Source organism: Vipera berus (assembly GCF_964194415.1).
Source record: "Vipera berus genome assembly, contig: HAP1_SCAFFOLD_62, whole genome shotgun sequence".
In the NCBI taxonomy this organism is placed as follows: Eukaryota; Metazoa; Chordata; class Lepidosauria; order Squamata; family Viperidae; genus Vipera; species Vipera berus.
Genome location: NW_027673635.1, coordinates 123541 through 142464, shown reverse-complemented (window position 1 = coordinate 142464; position 18924 = coordinate 123541). Strand labels below are relative to the sequence as shown.

Sequence of the window (18924 nt, the reverse complement as noted above, 5' to 3'; positions counted from 1 at the left end):
CTGATTGTCTGGAATTAATCTACCTTTGAACAAAAGTTGTGGGAAGCACAGCTACCCTCTCTCTCTATTCGGTTATTCAGTTTGGACCTGATGCAACCGTCTCTCCCTAGCAAAGACAAGACTGATAAAATTACACTGAAACCTTCCCTCCAAACGCTGGCATATGGTTTAACAATAAGTCAGAGATGATTACTGCCTTCACAGTCAATTCTTGGGTTTCTTAGAAGCCCTTGGTTGTCCCATGTTTGAGCAAGAATGGTGGTTTAGGTAAGTGTTTTTCAACCTTGGCAATTAAGATGTGTGGACTACAGTTCCCAGAATTCCCCAGCCAGCAAGCTGGACATGGAATTCTGGGAACTGAAGTCCACATATATTAAAATTGCTAAGGTTGAACAACAGTGCTTTACATGAATCTGAGAAACTCTCAAAACAACAGGAAAGGAACTTTCTCTAATGGAAGGGCTGCAGTGAGACCCTGACAGGAAACGTCTTTTGGTCTTCCTCCTTTGCAATTAAGAACTTTTGCTACACACAACCCCCCAAAGGCAACTGCTCCAGCCAAATCCCTTCACCAAGGCCACATACCTATGTTGCTGTCTGCGACTCTCCTGCGAGGGTTGTTGGCGTATGGGTAGTACTGAGAGCTTCCCTTCACCCCCGTTGGGGAGAGCGTGCTGGGACTCGAAATCCCTATTTCGCTAGGCAGAAAGCCAGGCTGCAGAAACAAGAAAAACAAGAGTGCCCCATCATAGCCTGAACAAAACTCAAATCTCTTGCCGAACATGGTTTTCCAAAACGAGGAAGAGCCGAGCGCCAGGTGTGGACGCATGTGAGCGTTAGTGCCAGGTTTATATTCCTGTTTGGCTAGTCTAGCTCTTTCACACCTTTGCCAACCTGGCAGAAATCCATCGCAATGTTTCTCAATGATAACCTCCGGGCAGGATGGACTTCAACCTCTGCAACAGCACTGGGTTTGTAGTCCAAGACGCACAGTCCTATCCAACAGGGCCAATAGGAAAGGGATGCTGGTAGTTGTAGTTTAGCAACCCCTGCTAGGCCGCAGGTTCTTCATCTTTGGCCAAATGGTTCTCTCCAGTTTGGGGACTAATTTCTACACAATATACAGATAGTCCTCAACATTTGTTTAGTGATCATTCAAAATTAAGACACTAAAAAAAGTGACGTACAACTGGTCATCGCACGTACAGCCATTGTAGCATCCCCATGGTCACATGATCAAAACTTGGCAATTGGCATGCACTATACAGGGGTCTTCAAACTCGGCCCTTTTATGGCTTGTGGACTTCAACTCCCAGAATTCCTCAGCCAGGCATGCTGGCTGAGGAATTCTGGGAGTTGGAGTCCATAAGTCATAAAAGGGCCAAGTTTGAAGACCCCTGCACTATATCATGGTGCAGCATCTAGGGTCATGTGTTCACCATTTGCGGCCTTCCCAGTCAGTTTCCAACAGACAAAGTCAATGGGGGAAGTTCGATTTGCTTAACAAGCAATGAAGATTCTGGTCCCAATAGTGGTCGTAAGTCAAGGACTACCTATAATCTCCAGAGTCTGGCTCTTACAGTGAAGGAGAAATTAAAGAGGAAAATAACTGCGGGGGGCAAAAACGATTTCCAGATCCATGTAAAACAGATCATGGCTGAACTGAGCACAGGTCCACCTCATCTGAAGAGAGGCCTCAAATTAGTTTCTGAGCATAGAGGTTTCACTGATTTCTGTATTAGTTGCAAAAGCCTTGTTTAGCAGATGTTGGAAAGAAGCAGGATGGCAAATCGATCTATGCTTTGTGATGCTTCCCAAGATATTGGGCCTGATGGGCCTGGAGGCAGGACACCAGGCTAAATGGGCTCTTAAGTCTTTCTTCACATAAGTGTTTTACTACACTTCAATTATTTTCAGAAATCAGATACAAAACTGATTAGAAAGTGCACATTCCATATCCAGTGGTGCTGAACTAGATCACATCTTGAATTCCTCAGGCATCTTAGCCAGGCCCTACTGGAAACAGAATTCTGGGCTAGACAAAGCTGTGGGTTATGGCAACATGGGTTTTCTGATACTCTGCTTACATACGATACTTAAGCAGAGAAATTTCCCTGTTCCACTGGCGTAGCAGCTCTCTAAACCAGAATACGTACCTTTTGTGGATTCCAGATACAATTTGACCTTCCAGGAAGACATGGGAGGCCCTTTGGCAAAGGTCAGAGGCTGGGTTTTTTGGGTGTGGGGGAGGACTTAAGAGGAAATGGAAATGGTTTACTTCCTGGAGATCATCTACAGGAAGGAAGGAAGGAAGGAAGGAAGGAAGGAAGGAAGGAAGGAAGGAAGGAAGGAAGGAAGGAAGGAAGGAAGGAAGGAAGGAAGGAAGGAAGGAAAGCTTCCAGATGCAGTGAAGACCTGGCTCAAGCATTGGGCTAGGATAGAAATGAGCCCAGTCAACGTAGATTTAATGAGATGTTGTGGGGCTGTGGTGAGAAGTATGTCTTTAGTGGGGTTTTGTGGGTTTGTCTATATACCTTTGTTTTTATGAAATGTTGATATGAGCTACCTAGGATTATCATGTCTAAGATAGGGGTCCATATACGTTTTCCAAATACATAAGTAAGCAAGCAAGAGGGAGGATTTCCATTTTTAATTTTGAAAAAAGCAAAAAAAAAAGCATTACAGGTAGTTCTCAACTTACAGCAACTGGGACCGGGGTTTCCATTGCTAAGCAATGCTAAGTTAAGTGAATCACACCCTGATTTTGACCTTTTTTGCCCTGGTTGTTAAATGAATCATGTCATTAAATAAATCCGGCTTCCCCCACTGACTTTGCCTGCCAAAGGACTTCTGGAAAGTTGTTAATGGTGATCACACTGACTCCAGGATACTGCAAAATTTGTAAATGCATGCTGGTTGCCAAGTGCCTGACTTTTGTTCATATGGCTGTGGGGATGCTGTGACAGTCATAACTGTGAGGATTGGTCAAAAGTCATTTTTTTTCCAGTGCCGTTGTAACTTCAAACATTCACTAAAGAAATGGCTGTAAAATTTTGGAGTGTCAAAAATAGGCTGCCAAGATCTCGTTTCTACTCTAACCATTCTACTCTAAGCTGCCCAGAGTTACCTTGGGGCAAGATGGGCGGCTAACAAATTTTACAAATAAATAAATTTTACAAACAAATAAAGATTAGATGTGGGGAGACAAATCATAAAGAGCAAGTGTTCCTTTTTTATGTCTTGCTTGAGGATCACCTGAGAAACATCTAGTTTGCCTCATCAGAATGTTCATCTCTACCAATTCTTACAAGGCCTGTAACTGGTAAGGGTTGGGGTGGGTGGGGGGTGGGAAAGGAAAACTCCCTGTTCAAAAGCAGTCTACCATTAAGGAGCTGGTGCTGGAAATGTTTAGACTGTGTCTCACCAATAATGTTGGATTTGGCAGGCCACTTTCCTAAGCAACTTACAAGCTATGCTTTCTTTCCCGTGATTTATGGTCTGCACAGCAAGAGCCTTGCTCTTCCCACTGATTCTTCCATTCATGACGTCACCCTTTCAATTATGCCTCTCTCCTCCGCCTACCAGAAAGCAAATTAAAACAACAACAACACAAGCAAACGCCAAACCCATACTATTTAAACACATGGCCGGCTGGCAAGTCTCCTGTTCTGTTTTTAAAATTACATCTATTTTGGCACCCATAGCCGTCTTCGCACATCTGCTTTAAAATTCAGCATGCGTGTGTGTGTGTGTGTGTGTATATGTATATATATATATATATATATATATATATATATATATATATATATATATATATATATATATATATATATATATATATATATATATATATATATATATGTATATATATGTGTATATATGTGTATATATATATATATATATATATATATATATATATATATATATATATATATATATATATATATATATATATATATATATATATATATATATATATATATATATATATATATATATATATATATATATATATATATCTCCGCCTGTCTCAGAAGTTTTGGAAAAATTGGTCTAATGTTTTGAAGAAAAAAGAATCACAACAATCCTCTCTTCGTCTCTTCTTTCTCCTGCCACCATTTTAAGATGTTATCTTATTTTCCCCTTTAGAAGAAAGGAAATATTTACATGCAAGTGTGATTGCAGCACAGACAGGAACAGGTGGGGATGAGATGGGAGAGAGAAAATATATATATTATAAAATTCAGCTATTACTCACTGGCCATTCCCTTTCCTTACACCCTCCAATCCAAATGTGTTGGTTGGGAATAACAAATGTAATTAATTCCCAGTTGACATACCCATTAGGAATGATTTGTGTTATAATCCAAAATATTTAGAGAACATCAACCGGCAGAGATGACTAGCATAACTGTGAAACTCAGAGGATCTCTCATTCATATTGTGCTTGATTCCTTCAATAAATCATTTGTCTAAACCAGGGGTAGGCTCAGCTGGCTCAGGAATTCTGGGAGTTGAAGTCCACAAGTCATAAAAGAGCCAAGGTTACCTACCCCTGGTCTAAACCATGGGTCTCCAAACTTGGCAACCTTAAGACTTGTGAACTTCAGCTCCCAGAATTCCTCAGTCAGCCATGCTGTTGAAGTCCCCAAGTCTTAAAGTTGCCAAGCTTAAGAGACCCTTGGTCTAAACCTCATCTCTGTGACCACATAAATCATGAATGATGAAGTTCCAAGTCCGTTTAGCCCAGCATTCTGGGCAGACTGCAAAAAACCCACAAGGAGAGCCAAGGGGTACCAGTGCTTACAGTGCTCAGAAACAGGCAGCTTTTACACTGTAGCAAAAAAAAAGACTTATTTTTTCAATGGAGGGGGAGGGAAACACAAGGAAGTGGAGGCCAAAGGTATCTGAACATGGGAACGTAATGCAAACGAGTAGTAGCAGAGTATAAACAAGTAGCAGATCTAAAGACAGTCACAATGATGGTTGTTCCTTTCAAACTTTGTGTCACTCCATGAGTGAGATGGGCAGTCTCCAAATTAGATAGATAGATAATTAGATAGATAGATAATTAGATAGATAGATAGATAGATAGATAGATAGATAGATAGATAGATAGATAGATAGATAGATAGATAGATAGATAGATAGATAGATAGATAGACAGACAGATGATAGAGATAGATGATGGCTAAACAGACAGAAAGACAGATGATAGAAATAAATGATACATAGCTAGATATATGGGATTCAGCCAGTTCGCACTACTTCAGCAGAATCAATAGCTAATTTTTTGTTGCCCAAGCCCAGAATGGACTTCCGGAAGCGGCATCCACAAAGAGAACCGGTTATTCACACATTTGAATCCCACAACTGGATATATAGCTATAGCTATACTGGTATATATAGATATAGACGGGATAGGGATAGGGATGGATAAATTCTATTTATGAAGCTGCCCAGATCCTGATCAGAGTTGAGAAAAACTGAATGCTGGATTAGCATGACTTGGCCTGGTCTGGCACATCTCTTTTGGATAAACAGTGTAGGCTAGATTTGAAAGCCAGAGAGCTTCAGCGGTGAATTGTGGCTTCCCCCTTGAAGGCTAATGGTAGCTTTCCCTTGTGGACCTTTTCAAATGGGGAATAAGTAGCCCCACTCCTCCTGTTGAGGAATGATTTAGCGGTTTCCTGAAATGAGCAAGGGGTTTGGTGTAGATGACCTATAAGATCCCTTCCGATTCATATGTTCTGTAATGCACCCTAAAGGAAAAGTGAAGTTTCCTTACCCTGCTTACGAGAAAGAAAACAAACATCTCTTTGTTCTAAGATAGGAGTCCCCAAACTTGGCAACTTTAAGACTTGTGGACTTCAGCTCCCAGAATTCCTCAACCAGCCACGCTGGCTGGGGAATTCTGGGAGTTGTAGTCTACAAATCTCAAAGTTACCAAGTTTGGAGACCCCCTGTTCTAAGAGATCAAGATTTTGCTGAATAAATCTTTGATTAAAACATTAACTGAAAATAAAAAGAACAGTGCTGCTTACCTGATTGATAGCTGGCATGCCTGCATCTCTTCCAAATGGGTAGTTGCTTCTTTCTGTACCTTTTCCTAGAGATCAAAAATCAAAGAGATAAAAGTCTGTCTGGGGAAATATTAGGATAGTTGAAAGCAAGTAGGTATATCGTGGTGATGGAGATTAATATTCCAATTCTATTCATCTTCCAATTCTGCTGCATCTTTTTATCAGACACTCTCAAAACCCAATTCAACCTTCCAAAAGTGAAATCAGGGTTAAAAATAAGACACAATTCAATAATACCTCAAGACAACCTATTTATATACAGCAGGATTTCCCAACAGCTCCCCAACAGATGCTGATAAAGAGAATTTTCTATCTAGTCTCACCTTCTATTAGCTGGGAGCAAATCGGAAGTGTTGGAAAACTACCACAAATGGAGACACAAGTCAGAATACAGGGAGAAAACAAAGATTTTCCTCATCTGCTGGAGCCCTGCAGATAATCTTGTTGGAAATCCAACATCTTGGGATGTGCAAAGTTTTGGATTTGAAGCCAGAAAATTGCTTTGCAACAGTTGGCGCATCCTTTAAAAACTGCATGGTTTCCCAGGCTTGCATTGTTGCTGCAGGATTGCAGGAAAATATATGTTTGAGTTTAAGGAGGTAGCAACAGCACACCCTGAAACATGCTTGTTGCATATCTGGATAACTCAAAAGGATATTTTCCTGGCTGCTATATGAACTCCCAAAACAGACACAGCTTCTCAGAGGAAGTGCTGATGGGTGTCGCAGCCATTTCTGTGGCACAATTTTGGATTCAAATCATTGCACTTCCAACAACCAATATCTTGGTTCTTCTCAAACCAGCCTTATTTATTTTTATTTATTTATTTATTCAATTTCTACAGATTCCCATCTCAATGACTCTTGGTAGGTTACAATCCAAAAACATAATTAAAACACTAAGAACATTTTAAAACAAAATAAATGTACACAGCTGAGATACTTAGCCAGATACTTAGCAACAAAATTAAAATAAAGCAAAATAAATTAAAAATTAGTGGTGCTTTTTTTCAGAAACAGAAGAAGTAACACCCTCCCCCCACCACACGCACAATTCCTGCAGTATAAATTTCTAGTTGAGAAGATCTCTCCATACCTCATCTGAGAATATCCCATTCTCTCTATTATATTCTAGCTGGGAAGACCCCATCCTCTCCATTTTCTAGTTGAGAAGACCCCCATTCTTTCCACATTCTAGCTGAGAGAAGACCCTATCTCCTCCGTATTCTAGGTGAGAAGATTTCATCTTTTCCATATTCTAGCTGAGAAGACCCCATTTCATATGAGAACTCTTCTATGTTTCTACATATTACATCAATAAAGCTTTATTATTTCTGTGGCCCTGGGTAAAAATCCAGATCCCATCTGAGACATGGATGAAATATCTTGTAACCATACTTCTTTCCCTCTGCTAAAAACACCCGGTTCCCTCTATGCCAAATCTTATAAGGAAATGAAATAAAACATTTTTCAGTGGGCCCCTGTATTCTAGAAAAAAATGTTTTATACTCAGACAGGATGTTTATGGGGCCTGGATGTAACATTAGACATACATTTTACACCCATGGGAAAGAATGCATGCCAAAGTCACCCTCTCACTGATGTATACACACTCATACAAACCTCAGTTTGCGCTTAAGGAGATAAGAATAAAACTGTTTGGTGTTATCGTGTTTTTTTTAAAGGCAAGAAAGCCAGGATAACGCTTTGCTTTCACAATCTCCTCAGTATCTGCCTTTCCCCCCGCCCTTTGTTAGCCCCCCCAGTCCCCCCTCTCCAAACTAGCTTGCAGTCATTGGTATTTCTCACTACTTTTAAGATTTTCATCCTCCAAGCAATGTAATCAGGGCAAAATGCCGTGCCAGTCGAAAATACCACAAGGATTCAAACCCAGCTTGTCCAATGATCTTGTCAGGACTGTATATCGCAAACTCCTAACTGTTTGCTGGCTGAACCCCTTCATTCCATCCAATTCAAAGTTTGTTTTGGATAGCAGCCAGTTAGTCTTGGTGGAGAGACGGGGGCTCAGAAGCAAGATCAACCTTCATTAGCTGGTCTTGCCAGAACTTCTAATTCTCCAGCTGCCTTCCTACAGGAGACTCCAAATTTCCAATCCTCCTTTCTGCATCTTCAATTTTTTTCAAGACCCAAAGGTGTTTTTTTCCCCCCAAAAGGCAACTGTGCTTTGTTTTTCCTTGAAGATGTTTCGCTTCTCATTCAAGAATGAGAGAACTGAAGAAGCTTCTTGGATGAGAAGCGAAACGTCTTCAAGGAAAAACAAGCGTCAGGTTGCCTCTTGAAAAAAGCACCTTTGGAAAAACCATGACTTGGATGACAGAGGATCTCCGTAGATTTTTGTTTCAAGACTTAAGAGGCTGTTGGACTTGAGCATACAGGTATGAATGTGTCTCAGGGCTCAAATTATTTCAGCTACAGTAGGAGAAGGGATGACAGAATCTGGGGTGGAGTGAAAAGGGGGAAATCAGCCTAGAATCCCTACGTAGCCATAAGAGAACAGAATCCAGTCCCCTTTAAGTGCCGTTGACTCTTTTCTAACTTTAAGCTGGTGTCTACTGTTAGTGGAGAAGATTCCTGCTCATAGGCTTTTAGCAATAAAAGATTCCTGTGCTTAGGTTTCTAGCAATAAAAGATTCCTGTGCTTAGGTTTCTAGCAATAAAAGATTGCTGAGCATAGGCTTTTCGCAAAAAAAAAATCAGTGTATTGAAACTTCATGTGTGGACCTGGTCTTTCACACCTGACAACTACTTCTCCCATGCTGAAAGCTCACACTAAAATAAATGTCATTCACATGAACGCAAACAGTTGGCTCAGACCCTCGGGCCCCATCTGGTTCAGCCGCCTGTTCTCACCATGGTCCACCACCTGCACCAGGAAGCCAAACGGCCTCCCAGCAGATGTCCTTCAGAGGCAGTCATCCAGCCATCAAGGCCGATCCTGACTTTTCTCCAGCGTACACTGGAAAACCCGGGATCGATAGAATGCTTTTCAACAGCAAGCAGGCATTATGCCACGCGCATTCCCATTCATTTGAGAGGCTTAGCATTAAGTAAACAGGAGGTCAAAAGGTTGTAGGGCGAAATCTTTTAACTGACCTAATTTTTTAAAAGCGGTTTAGGAACTAATTTTGCCATATGACTGCCCTCATTCTCCTCTCTGCCCCCGCCATCCCCCTACCCCCGCACAAAAATAGCCCTGGTGTTTGTTTGTTTTTTTGTTTTTTGCCACTATGATGACTCAGGTTAAACCACAACAGAGAAGTTCAGGAGCATTTGAAAAGCAAACGGCAAGATCTTTCCTTCAAGGTTAGAGCTTCTGTTAGCTGTGCACAGGAATTAATCTTGACAAGATCAGGATGAGAGGGGAGGAAAAGGAGTGTATGTTGGGGGAGGGGGGGAATTTTACTCTTTCTCAGCCCTCTTATGCCAGAGGTTAAAAAAAAAGTACTTTAAAAATTAGTTCTTGGCTAAGAGTGAGTCTGTGGTTTTTTTTTAAAATCAGTGGGCGTGTGTTTGCTAGTAAATCCCAGTTAATAAGGTAGTCCTTGACATAGGACCACAATTGAGCCCAAACTTTTTATTGCTAAGTGAGACATTTGTTAAAGCGAGTTTTGCCCCATTTTATGAGACTCTAGAAAGAGTACAGAGAAGAGCAACAAAGATGATTGGGGGACTGGAGGCTAAAACATATAGGGAACGGTTGCTGGAATTGGGTATGTCTTCTAGTTTAATGAAGAGAAGGACGAGGGGGGACATGATAGCAGTGTTCCAGTATCTCAGGGGATGCCACAAAGAAGAGGGAGTCAAACACCTGAAGGCAGGACAAGAAGCAACGGATGGAAACTAGTCAAGGAGAGAAGCAACCTGGAACTAAGGAGAAACTTCCTGACAGTTAGAACAATTAACAAGTGGAACAACCTGCCTCCAGAAGTTGTGAATGCTCCAACACCGGAGGTTCTTAAGAAGAGACTGGACAGCCATTTGTCTGAAATGGTATATAGGGCATGGGTGTCAAACTTGCCACGTCACGTGACGTGTCACGACGCATTGTGACTCCCCCCCCCCCGCATTGCTGGAGCTAGCGTGGGCATGGCCCACGGGCCAGCAGTTTGACACCCCTAGTATAGTTTCCTGCCTCAGCAGGGGATTGGACTAGATGACCTCCAAGGTCCTTTCCAACTTTATTATTATTATGTATTATTTATTTATTATGACATTTTGTGCCACAATTATTAAGTGAATCACTGTAGTTGTTAAATTAGTAACATGGTTATTAAGTGAATCCGGCTTCCCCACTGACTTTGCTTGTAAGAAAGTCACAAACAGTTGTAACTTCAAGTTAGGTCTTAAGTAGTTTTTTTTTCTTTAAGTCTGTCATAACTTTGATTGGTTGTTAAGTCATTGGTAAGTTGAGGACCACCTGTATCCCTAAAAACAGCAATAGCATTTAGATGCATATACCGCTTCACAGTGCTTTACAGCCCTCTCTAAGCAGTTTACAGACAGCCTATTGTCCCCCCCCCTAACAATCTGGGTACTCATTATACCGACCTCGCAAGGATGGAAGGCTGAGTCAATCTTGAGCCGGTCAAGATTGAACTCCTGGCAGGCAGAATTAGCCTGCAATACTGCATTCTAACCACTGCGCCACCATGGCTCTACATTTTTCAACATTTTGCAGCCAAATTTCAGAAATACAATTTTGGTGAATTCCTGGAGCTATAAAATGGGAAGGGAATACTCATAATCCGCCTACAATCTATGCCCATTGAGTCTCATATGTCTTTTTTTGGCTGGAAATGGGGAAGAACATTTGCACGGCAAACATTTTAATTGAAGCTTATATAATTCTAACATCTCTCAGTTCTATAAAGCTAGAAAACAATAATACACTTCTATAAAGCTAGAAAACAATAATACATTTGTGAATTCAAAAAAAATTGTGTTATTTGGGCAAACCCAGCCCTTAGTGAGAAATGGCTTCCAAAGAATGCAACTATTGGGAAATTGCATGCAACAGTAGAGTTCAGTATTAAAGAAAAAAAATGCATGCCAATTTTAATGCAGTCTCCCTCGAAAATTCATAACTTGGGGAGGAAACCCGGCAAAAATAACTTTAAGACTGGGGAGATAAGCTAAATGGAAGTTGTCAGATTCTCTCATTATAACTCTGTGACTCCTTTTCAAAGCTTTTGGGAGTAAATTAAAATACAAACTTATTTTTCAAATAAGAATGAAATGGAAATAACAAAGGACAAGCACACCAACCAAATCATGGTTAAATAATAAAGCTGAACCATGTAAGGGCCATTAATATACAAATATACAGATCATGGATGGGTCATTATTGCAAAGAGATGGTCAAGATGGAAATTCTGTGAGGCCTTGCCTACAGGGATTTCTTGATTACGACACACAACAATCCCGAATCATTTCTGCAGAGTTGCAATATGATTGAGGTAATAGCCCTACTAGCTGCATGCATGCATACCGACACACATACACACACAACATTTAGAGCTGCAACCAATGGACCAAATTAAAGCAAAGCTGCAGAGAGAGAGGGGGAGGGAGGGAGGGAGGGGGAGAGAGAGAGAGAGACCAGTGACATCCTGGCTTTAGGATATCTTTCTCCATTTGACAATGGATTTCATCAGTGAAGAACAGGTGTGCTCCACACAGGCAATTTGCTCACCCTACTGGGAGTTTACACATGGATGCCTTCAAATCAGGCCTGCTGCTTAGACATGATATGAGGCTGTTGGGAGAAGAGAACTGCAGCCAGCTCTCCTTTGCCCCCTGCCACCACCTAATACAGGTAGTCCTCGGCTTACAACCATTTGTCCAGGGACCATTTGAATTTACAACGGCAATGAAAAAAGTGACCTATAACCATTTTTCTACACTTACAACTGCTGAAGCATCCCCATGACACATGATCAAAATTCAAAGGCTTGGCATATGATTACATATATATATTTTACACACACACGTCAGCAATCCAAATTTTTGTGTGTGTGTGTGTGTGTGTGTGTGTGTGTGTGTGTGTGTGTGGTTTTTGGCTGAACTCCAGCCAAAGGTGAATCACGATTCAAACAAGCTTAACTTCGGTTAGCAATAACCATGGTTTTGTTGCCTTCACTCTAAGGTAAGGCTTTCAATGTATCACGCAAACTATGCTTTAGTTTGCTATGCCTAGTATGTTGCTCACACTAAAGAATAACTATGCAAATATGCACTTTGTTAGCTTTCAGTCAGGGAGAGAAGCTACCTTACCTGTGAGGATTTTTTTTTAAAAAAAGTACGTTTAACTATGGTTGGCATTCATTGGCTCATCTACATAAAATGCTATTTGTTGGCGCTTGACTTTCCATAATCAATGAGCCTGCCCACTGCTGTTTTTTCACATGCTGGGTAAATGAACACACTCTGGATCTTTTAACACACAATGGTTAAGAAATCCTGGCTTGGCATCATTATGTACGGACACAGCCAATGTAATCCTAGGCATGAGCAAAACCCAACATTTTAGTATCTTGGCCAGAACACCCCAAACAGTTTCCGGTTCAGAGGATTAACTTCCAGAAAAAATGCCAGACCACCCCAAGGCAGCCAGATTGGCATTCAGGAGAAAGATGCAATGTTCCTTTGTGTACCCCCTGCCCCCCCAGATCGCTCACATGTCTCAGCTGGGGGCCAAACATGAACATGTGGATATTTCAGGCTTAGGGTTCAAGGAACATAAAGGGTTTCCTTCTCAGTGTGGCATTTGGAAGAAAAAATGGGATTTTCAAAATCAATCATTCTATTAAGTATATAATTTCTAGCAAGGGAACAGAGGAGGAAAGATAACACGTTGAGATTAAAGGCAGTTGGGAGGGAGGAGCGGAAGACTGTGAACCGATTAAAAACTATTGTCCAGGATGCACACCAGTTACAATGCTGGCTAGATTAGCAAGCTTAGCCCTGAAAAGGAGTTAATTGCTAGAAATAATTACTTGAAAGAGATCTACTCAGGCGGTTCGGGTTTCCTTCCTAACAGTTAAATAATTCCCACCAATCTCTTTGCTTTCCTTCCCTACTGTTGATTAATTCACAAATACTCTCCGGAGGTGTGGGGGGAGGGGGATCGGTTAGAGTACCTCAAAAATGTGAGCCATGTGGCCTTATATGCACAAACACCGCTTCTAAAGGAGAATATTTGTAGCTTAGGGTTCCGTGGTGCTGTCTGAATTTGGTTGTTCTCTTGCAGCCATTTCATTACCCAAACTAGGTACAGGTAGTCCTCGACTTACAACAGTTCATTTGGTGACCATTCAAAGTTACAACAGCACTGGGGGGGAAAAAGGGACTTATGACCATTTTTCACACTTACAACTGTTGCAGCATCCCCGTGGCCAAGTGATCAAAATTCAGACGCTTGGCAACTGACTCATATTTATGACGGCCGCAGTGTCCCAGGGTCAAGCCAAGTCAACGGAGAAGCCAGAGTCACTTAACAGCCAGGTTACAAATTTTACAACTGCAGTGATTCATTTAACAACTGCGGCAAGGAAGTTCGTAAAATGGGGCAACACTCACTTAGCAAAGGTCTCCCTTAGCAACAGAAATGTTGGGCTCAATTGCAGTCATAAGTCGAGGAATATCTGTAACATCATCACCAGATGAGCAAAATTTTACAATGTCAAGACTTGCTCCAGGCAGTGACACTTACCTACTATTCCAGACCCCAGGAATGACGACGAAGATATGCTGTTATGGGATGGCAGGTCCCTGTGTTCACTGTAGTGTGAACCTTCGCCATAACCCTGCTATAAGGAAAACAAAAATAGCATCCACATGCACAAAGTCACGAAACACACTGTCTACCCACTCCTGTCTCAATCAGCTAGACCAGACCTGTCAAACACAAGGCCCGGGGGCCAGATCCGGCCCGCGAAGTGGTTTCATGCGGCCCGTGAAGCCATCTTGGAAACAGTGAGGGAACGGCCCCCACTGCCTTGGCCCTGGCCCAGAGGCCCTCCTTCTGCCAGAGACCCTCAGATCTGTCCCACTCCTGCCCAGGCCCCCATAGGCACCCTTGATGCCAACGATGTAGAGCTGGCCATGCACACTCTAGCCACGCCCACCCAGTAGGCCACGCCCACCCTGGTCATACCCACCGGGCCCCCTGAGGGCAACCGCAATGCTGATGCGGCCCTCAATGAAATTGAGTTTGACACCCCTGAGCTAGACTAAGGGTATCCCAGAACCATTTCCATATCAAAATACACCTTTAAAATTCAATTTAGTTGGCTCTTGTAAAGGCCAGCAATCTTGGGATGGGTCAAATCGACTCCAACTGACTATCAAACTGTTTCTATATACTCTCATTTTCCACAGCGTTTTCCCCTCCCCCCTCCCTTCTGTTCAATCATGCCCGATTCTCAAAGACTGCCTGGACAAGTCCCTGAAGTTTTTTTGGCAAGGTTCTCCAGAAGTGTTTTGCCATTGCCTCCTTCCTAGGCTGAGAGAGAGAGAGAATGATTGGCCCAAGGTCAACCAGCTGGCTCCTTGCCCAAGGCGGGACTAGGATTCACAGTGTCCGGGTTTCTAGCCTGATGCCTTAAACACGACACTAGACCGGCTCTCAGCTGAAGTGGTGCAGAAGTTAAATAAGTAAACACACTTCCCTTCAGCCATGCTGCGTCAGGGTTATGGAGGGAAGTGAGGAAATCACAACAAAACCTCAGCACATACAGAAAGTCTCCATCATAAAAGACGGAATCCACTTCAGAGTGAGATTTTTTTTAAAAAAATCCCATTTATATCCCGCCCTTCTCCGAAGACTCAGGGCGGCTTACAATCTAAAGCACAATGGGTGGCTTCTAAATTCCATAACTAAATAAATCTGGTGCTCTCCAGAACAGAAAAGGTTTTTGGACAGATCATTATCTTCACCTGCTACTATCATGGGAAAGAAAATAAGCCAAAAGTAGTTCAAAAAAAATGGATGATTAATGTTGGAAGGAAGACAGATCAAACTCAAAAACAAGATGACCGAACCATTAACTCAGATAGCTAAGCAGAACCTTAAATTCATGGAAATCTCTTAAGTGTATATCAGCCATTCCATTAGGCTCCATGGAATAAACCTCAACTTTGTTAAAACACCAATTCCTTCAGGGTCTGTTTTTCTCTCTACTACTCCCATTCCAGCAAATCATTTTATGACCTGAACTTAGCTTGAACTGCAATAGAACTTTAAGAATTGATTCTTAAGTCTGTCATTTCATCTTCCTTCTTCATCCCTTTTTCTTTCTGTATTAGATTATAAGCTGAATGAGCAGCACCAATTTTACATTATTGTATGTAAGCAGGTCTGGGAGCTTCAGGAGCTGAAGAGTAAGATTGAAAAAAAATCCTTTAAATATGATCCCAGTAAGTATATACAAACAAGAGGTTTGTTGTTTTCACCTCCTGCTTATGGATTGGTTTCCTAGAGGACACGTGACTGGATGCTCTCAGAAAATAATTCCTTAAAATTAGATTTGATTCCTCAAAATTAAATAGCTCAGCAAGAATTAAGTTGACAGGAAATCTACTTTTCCTATATTTTCAGAAAAAAAGGAATGAAGAGTAGTTCACTTTCCCATCACAAAAGACACGTGTGGACAAACCCCCAAAGATCCATTTGCATCTTGCAATGAACAGATCTTCCCGATCATTACCCTGACTTGGTCAAACGTGGAGTTGTTCTGATCTCCTGTTGCCCAAGAACCTGAGGTCGGTCGCTCATCCAAACCTTTCGGGGAAAGAAGAAGAGAAAAAACAAAGATTACTTTGATCTACAGGATCTTCAAAAGACAGACTCTCTCAAAGTTAACTCTTCCTTTCACAAATACAAAAATATTTGGATGAAAATGCCAAACCAACACTGACTTTTCCTGTTTTGCAAATTTTCCACACAGATTCAGCTTCAAAGGAACCTCAGTTGATATGTTTGGCAAAATTGTGAGAGGGCAAATTTTATTCAATATTTATAACACTTCAAGGGAGTTGTAACACAGACAACTTACTTTCCCCAAAGCTGCTTTGGCTAGAGCAGGGGTCCCCAACCCCTGGTCCGTGGACCCGAACCGGGCCATGGCATGCCAGAAACTGGTCTGCACAAACAAGCAAAGCCCCATCCGCGAGATGCAGGCAGCACACAAAACCACCACCCCCAGTCCATGGAAAAACCTCTCCCCACGGAACCAGTCCCTGGTGCCCAAAAGGTTGGGGACCCCTGGGCTAGAGGAACATTACAGGAAAGGAGGTGGAAAAATTCAGGATACTCAAATTATGAGGGGGGGTGGATGGGAAGGAAACAGTTAATGGAATAAATTATTTTCTTCTCTTAGCCAAACCTAATTGGTCCATCATTTATGTTATATAAAGAAAAGAAGCCATAAGTGGTCCAGAATGAGACATCTTGGCACCGCCACCTTGGCGCTGCCATCTTACCATGGCCTTGCCACCACGGCTATCTCGTCGTGGCCACCTCGTCGTGCCATCTCAGTGTGGGACAAATCACCATGGGAAACCTGCCATGGGGCAACTTGATGTAGCCCCATATGGCACCTTCACAGGACGCGGTTGTCGACCACAGTCGCAACAGGCTGCATCTCCAGATCAGGGTCCAGCCTCTAGCAGGCTGTTAATTTGTTCCACGCTGAGAAGGCAGCACTGAGGTGGCTCCACTGAGGTGGCCATGATGATGTGCTCGTGGCAAGATGGCTACACTGAGGTGTCATAGACCCTGGTCATCATCAAAAAGGACCTTCCTCTTTTGCTGACATCTCCATCCCATTTCAGCCCTGACTGAACTTTACCTGATCTCAGATATGGAATGAGGACCCCAAAAAGCAAACCACCTTCCCCAGAAGTCTGAATAAATGTTGCAGCAAAATAGACCTCTTTATTTCTCATCCACGCAGAGATTTAATTCCTGCTGTTTCTTATGGAAGTTGTAGCACAGCTGCAGATTACAGATTCTGGGAAATGGTTATGGACATCAGCTTGGGAAAAGCTTTCTAGGTCTCGCTGTGGTACTGTATACATTCATGAGCACTATGAATTGTCCATTCCAACTGAGAATTCTGGAAATTTTAGTCCCGACGCATCTCGAGGTTGCCAAGTTGGGGAAAGTCCAACTCAAATACTGACATAAAGTACAGGAAGGATCAAGAATGTACTCCTGACTTCCCTGCAGATGAAAATGGCTTGAGATGAGCTAACTGCCTTTTGAAGAAGCTATTCCACTATTTTTGGCCTCCTTAGACTACAGCAGTCCCTCCTTCTCAAGCTGCCAAGTGTGTTTGTATGGGAACAGGGTGAATTCTGAAAATAAATAAATAAGCAAAGTCCCTACAAAATAGGACGTCAGCCCTGTGCTGGTCTCTTCTCTTTGAACAACTGCAGGCAATTCTGAATAGGTCAGAAGACTGTTTTAGTCCTGTTGTAGGAGAGGACCAGGCTGAGCCAGAGGGAGGGGTCAAACGTGTTATTAGTCTCGAGTCCCTTCATGCTCACAAGAGATCTAAGTCCAGCCCACTTTGAATTCCATTGACTCTTATCCCCCGCCAATTTGCTTTAACTGCTAGTAGTTCAGATTCTTGTAGAAAGCTTTAACATACAATAAACCTGTATATTCATTTGAACTTCCTGGACTCCTGATTTCCTGCGCTTCACACCTGCTCTAATATAATTGCAAATCAAACCATGTCTGGAACAAGACTGTCCCCTTCCATGTCCAAAATATTACTGGCAGGGAATGTTTTGTGTGTACAATGGGTATTTTTCCTTTCCAAGAGGATATTTCCACGCCTTGACTGATGCTGGAATGAGAGATCTGGAAATCAGCCAAGACCAAGATGGCAAACCAGCTTCATTTGGAGATGGTGTCCATCTTAGCACGATTCCTTTAGTTTCATCTTATGCTCAGATAGTAACTACATCTCTATCATCACAAGGAGGCTTTGTAGTCCAACTCTACTGTGTTTATATACGTGGATTTTTTAAAGCATATTATTATGAGAAACACACCATCTTTTTCTCTCTTTCCCTCTCCCTACTGTTCATTTAACCAGAAATTTCTTTCAAAATTACATGCTTCCATTCCGAAGCCTTTTGTGTTAATCATTTCCCTGGAGAATTGGTGTTTAATTGCTGTCTAATTTGCATAATTATGCATATTAATCTCCACTCCTAATGAATATTCATAAATCTCATTTAGAGTTTGTTTTCTAATAAAAAAAATTTCCAATGTGATTACGTTGCAGGATTGAGCCTGGCGGTGGAGTAAGATGCTTAATGCAACTACAAAAAACACCATAGTGCTACCTATTTTTTTTCAAGGCTGGCAATGCTGCAAATTTTGCTCTGCATAATGTTTGACTTCGTTCTTTCCATCCTGCTCTTAATATCAGCTGTGTTTTCTGGAACTGGTGAGGGTGATCAAACCGAAGTATATTCCACACAGACATACACAAAAATTAAAAGGTAGGAAAGGTGATAGTGTTCAAGGACTGTTTGCAAAATTAACAAAATAACCAAGTTGGAAGGGACCTTGAAGATCTTCTAGTCCAACCCCCTGCTCAAGCAAATGACCCAATACCATTCTGCATAAATGGTTGTCCTATCTCTTCTTAAAAACCTCCACAACTTCTGGAGGCAAGCCACTCCATCGATTAACTGTTCTGTCAAGAAATTTCTCTATTTCTAAGCTGGTTTTCTTCTTGATTAGATTCTATCCATTGCTTCTTATTCTGCCTTCAGGTGCTTTGAAAAATAGGTTGACCCTC

The 18924-nt window shown here is 41.9% G+C and overlaps 1 protein-coding gene across 1 annotated transcript in view; it reads right to left on the bottom strand.

Moving 5' to 3' along the window:
• LOC308679230 (transcription factor E2-alpha-like) overlaps nt 1-18924 on the bottom strand; it is a gene marked incomplete at its 3' end in the record, with an annotated part of 98889 nt that overhangs the window by 24956 nt on the left and 55009 nt on the right. Inside the window, exons 4-7 of the mRNA XM_081346820.1 lie at nt 15811-15884; nt 13815-13911; nt 6045-6109; nt 586-715 (exon numbers count right to left, since the gene is read on the bottom strand). Of these exons, the coding sequence (XP_081202946.1) occupies nt 586-715; nt 6045-6109; nt 13815-13911; nt 15811-15884 (366 nt within the window). The remainder of the gene's footprint in view (nt 1-585; nt 716-6044; nt 6110-13814; nt 13912-15810; nt 15885-18924) is intronic.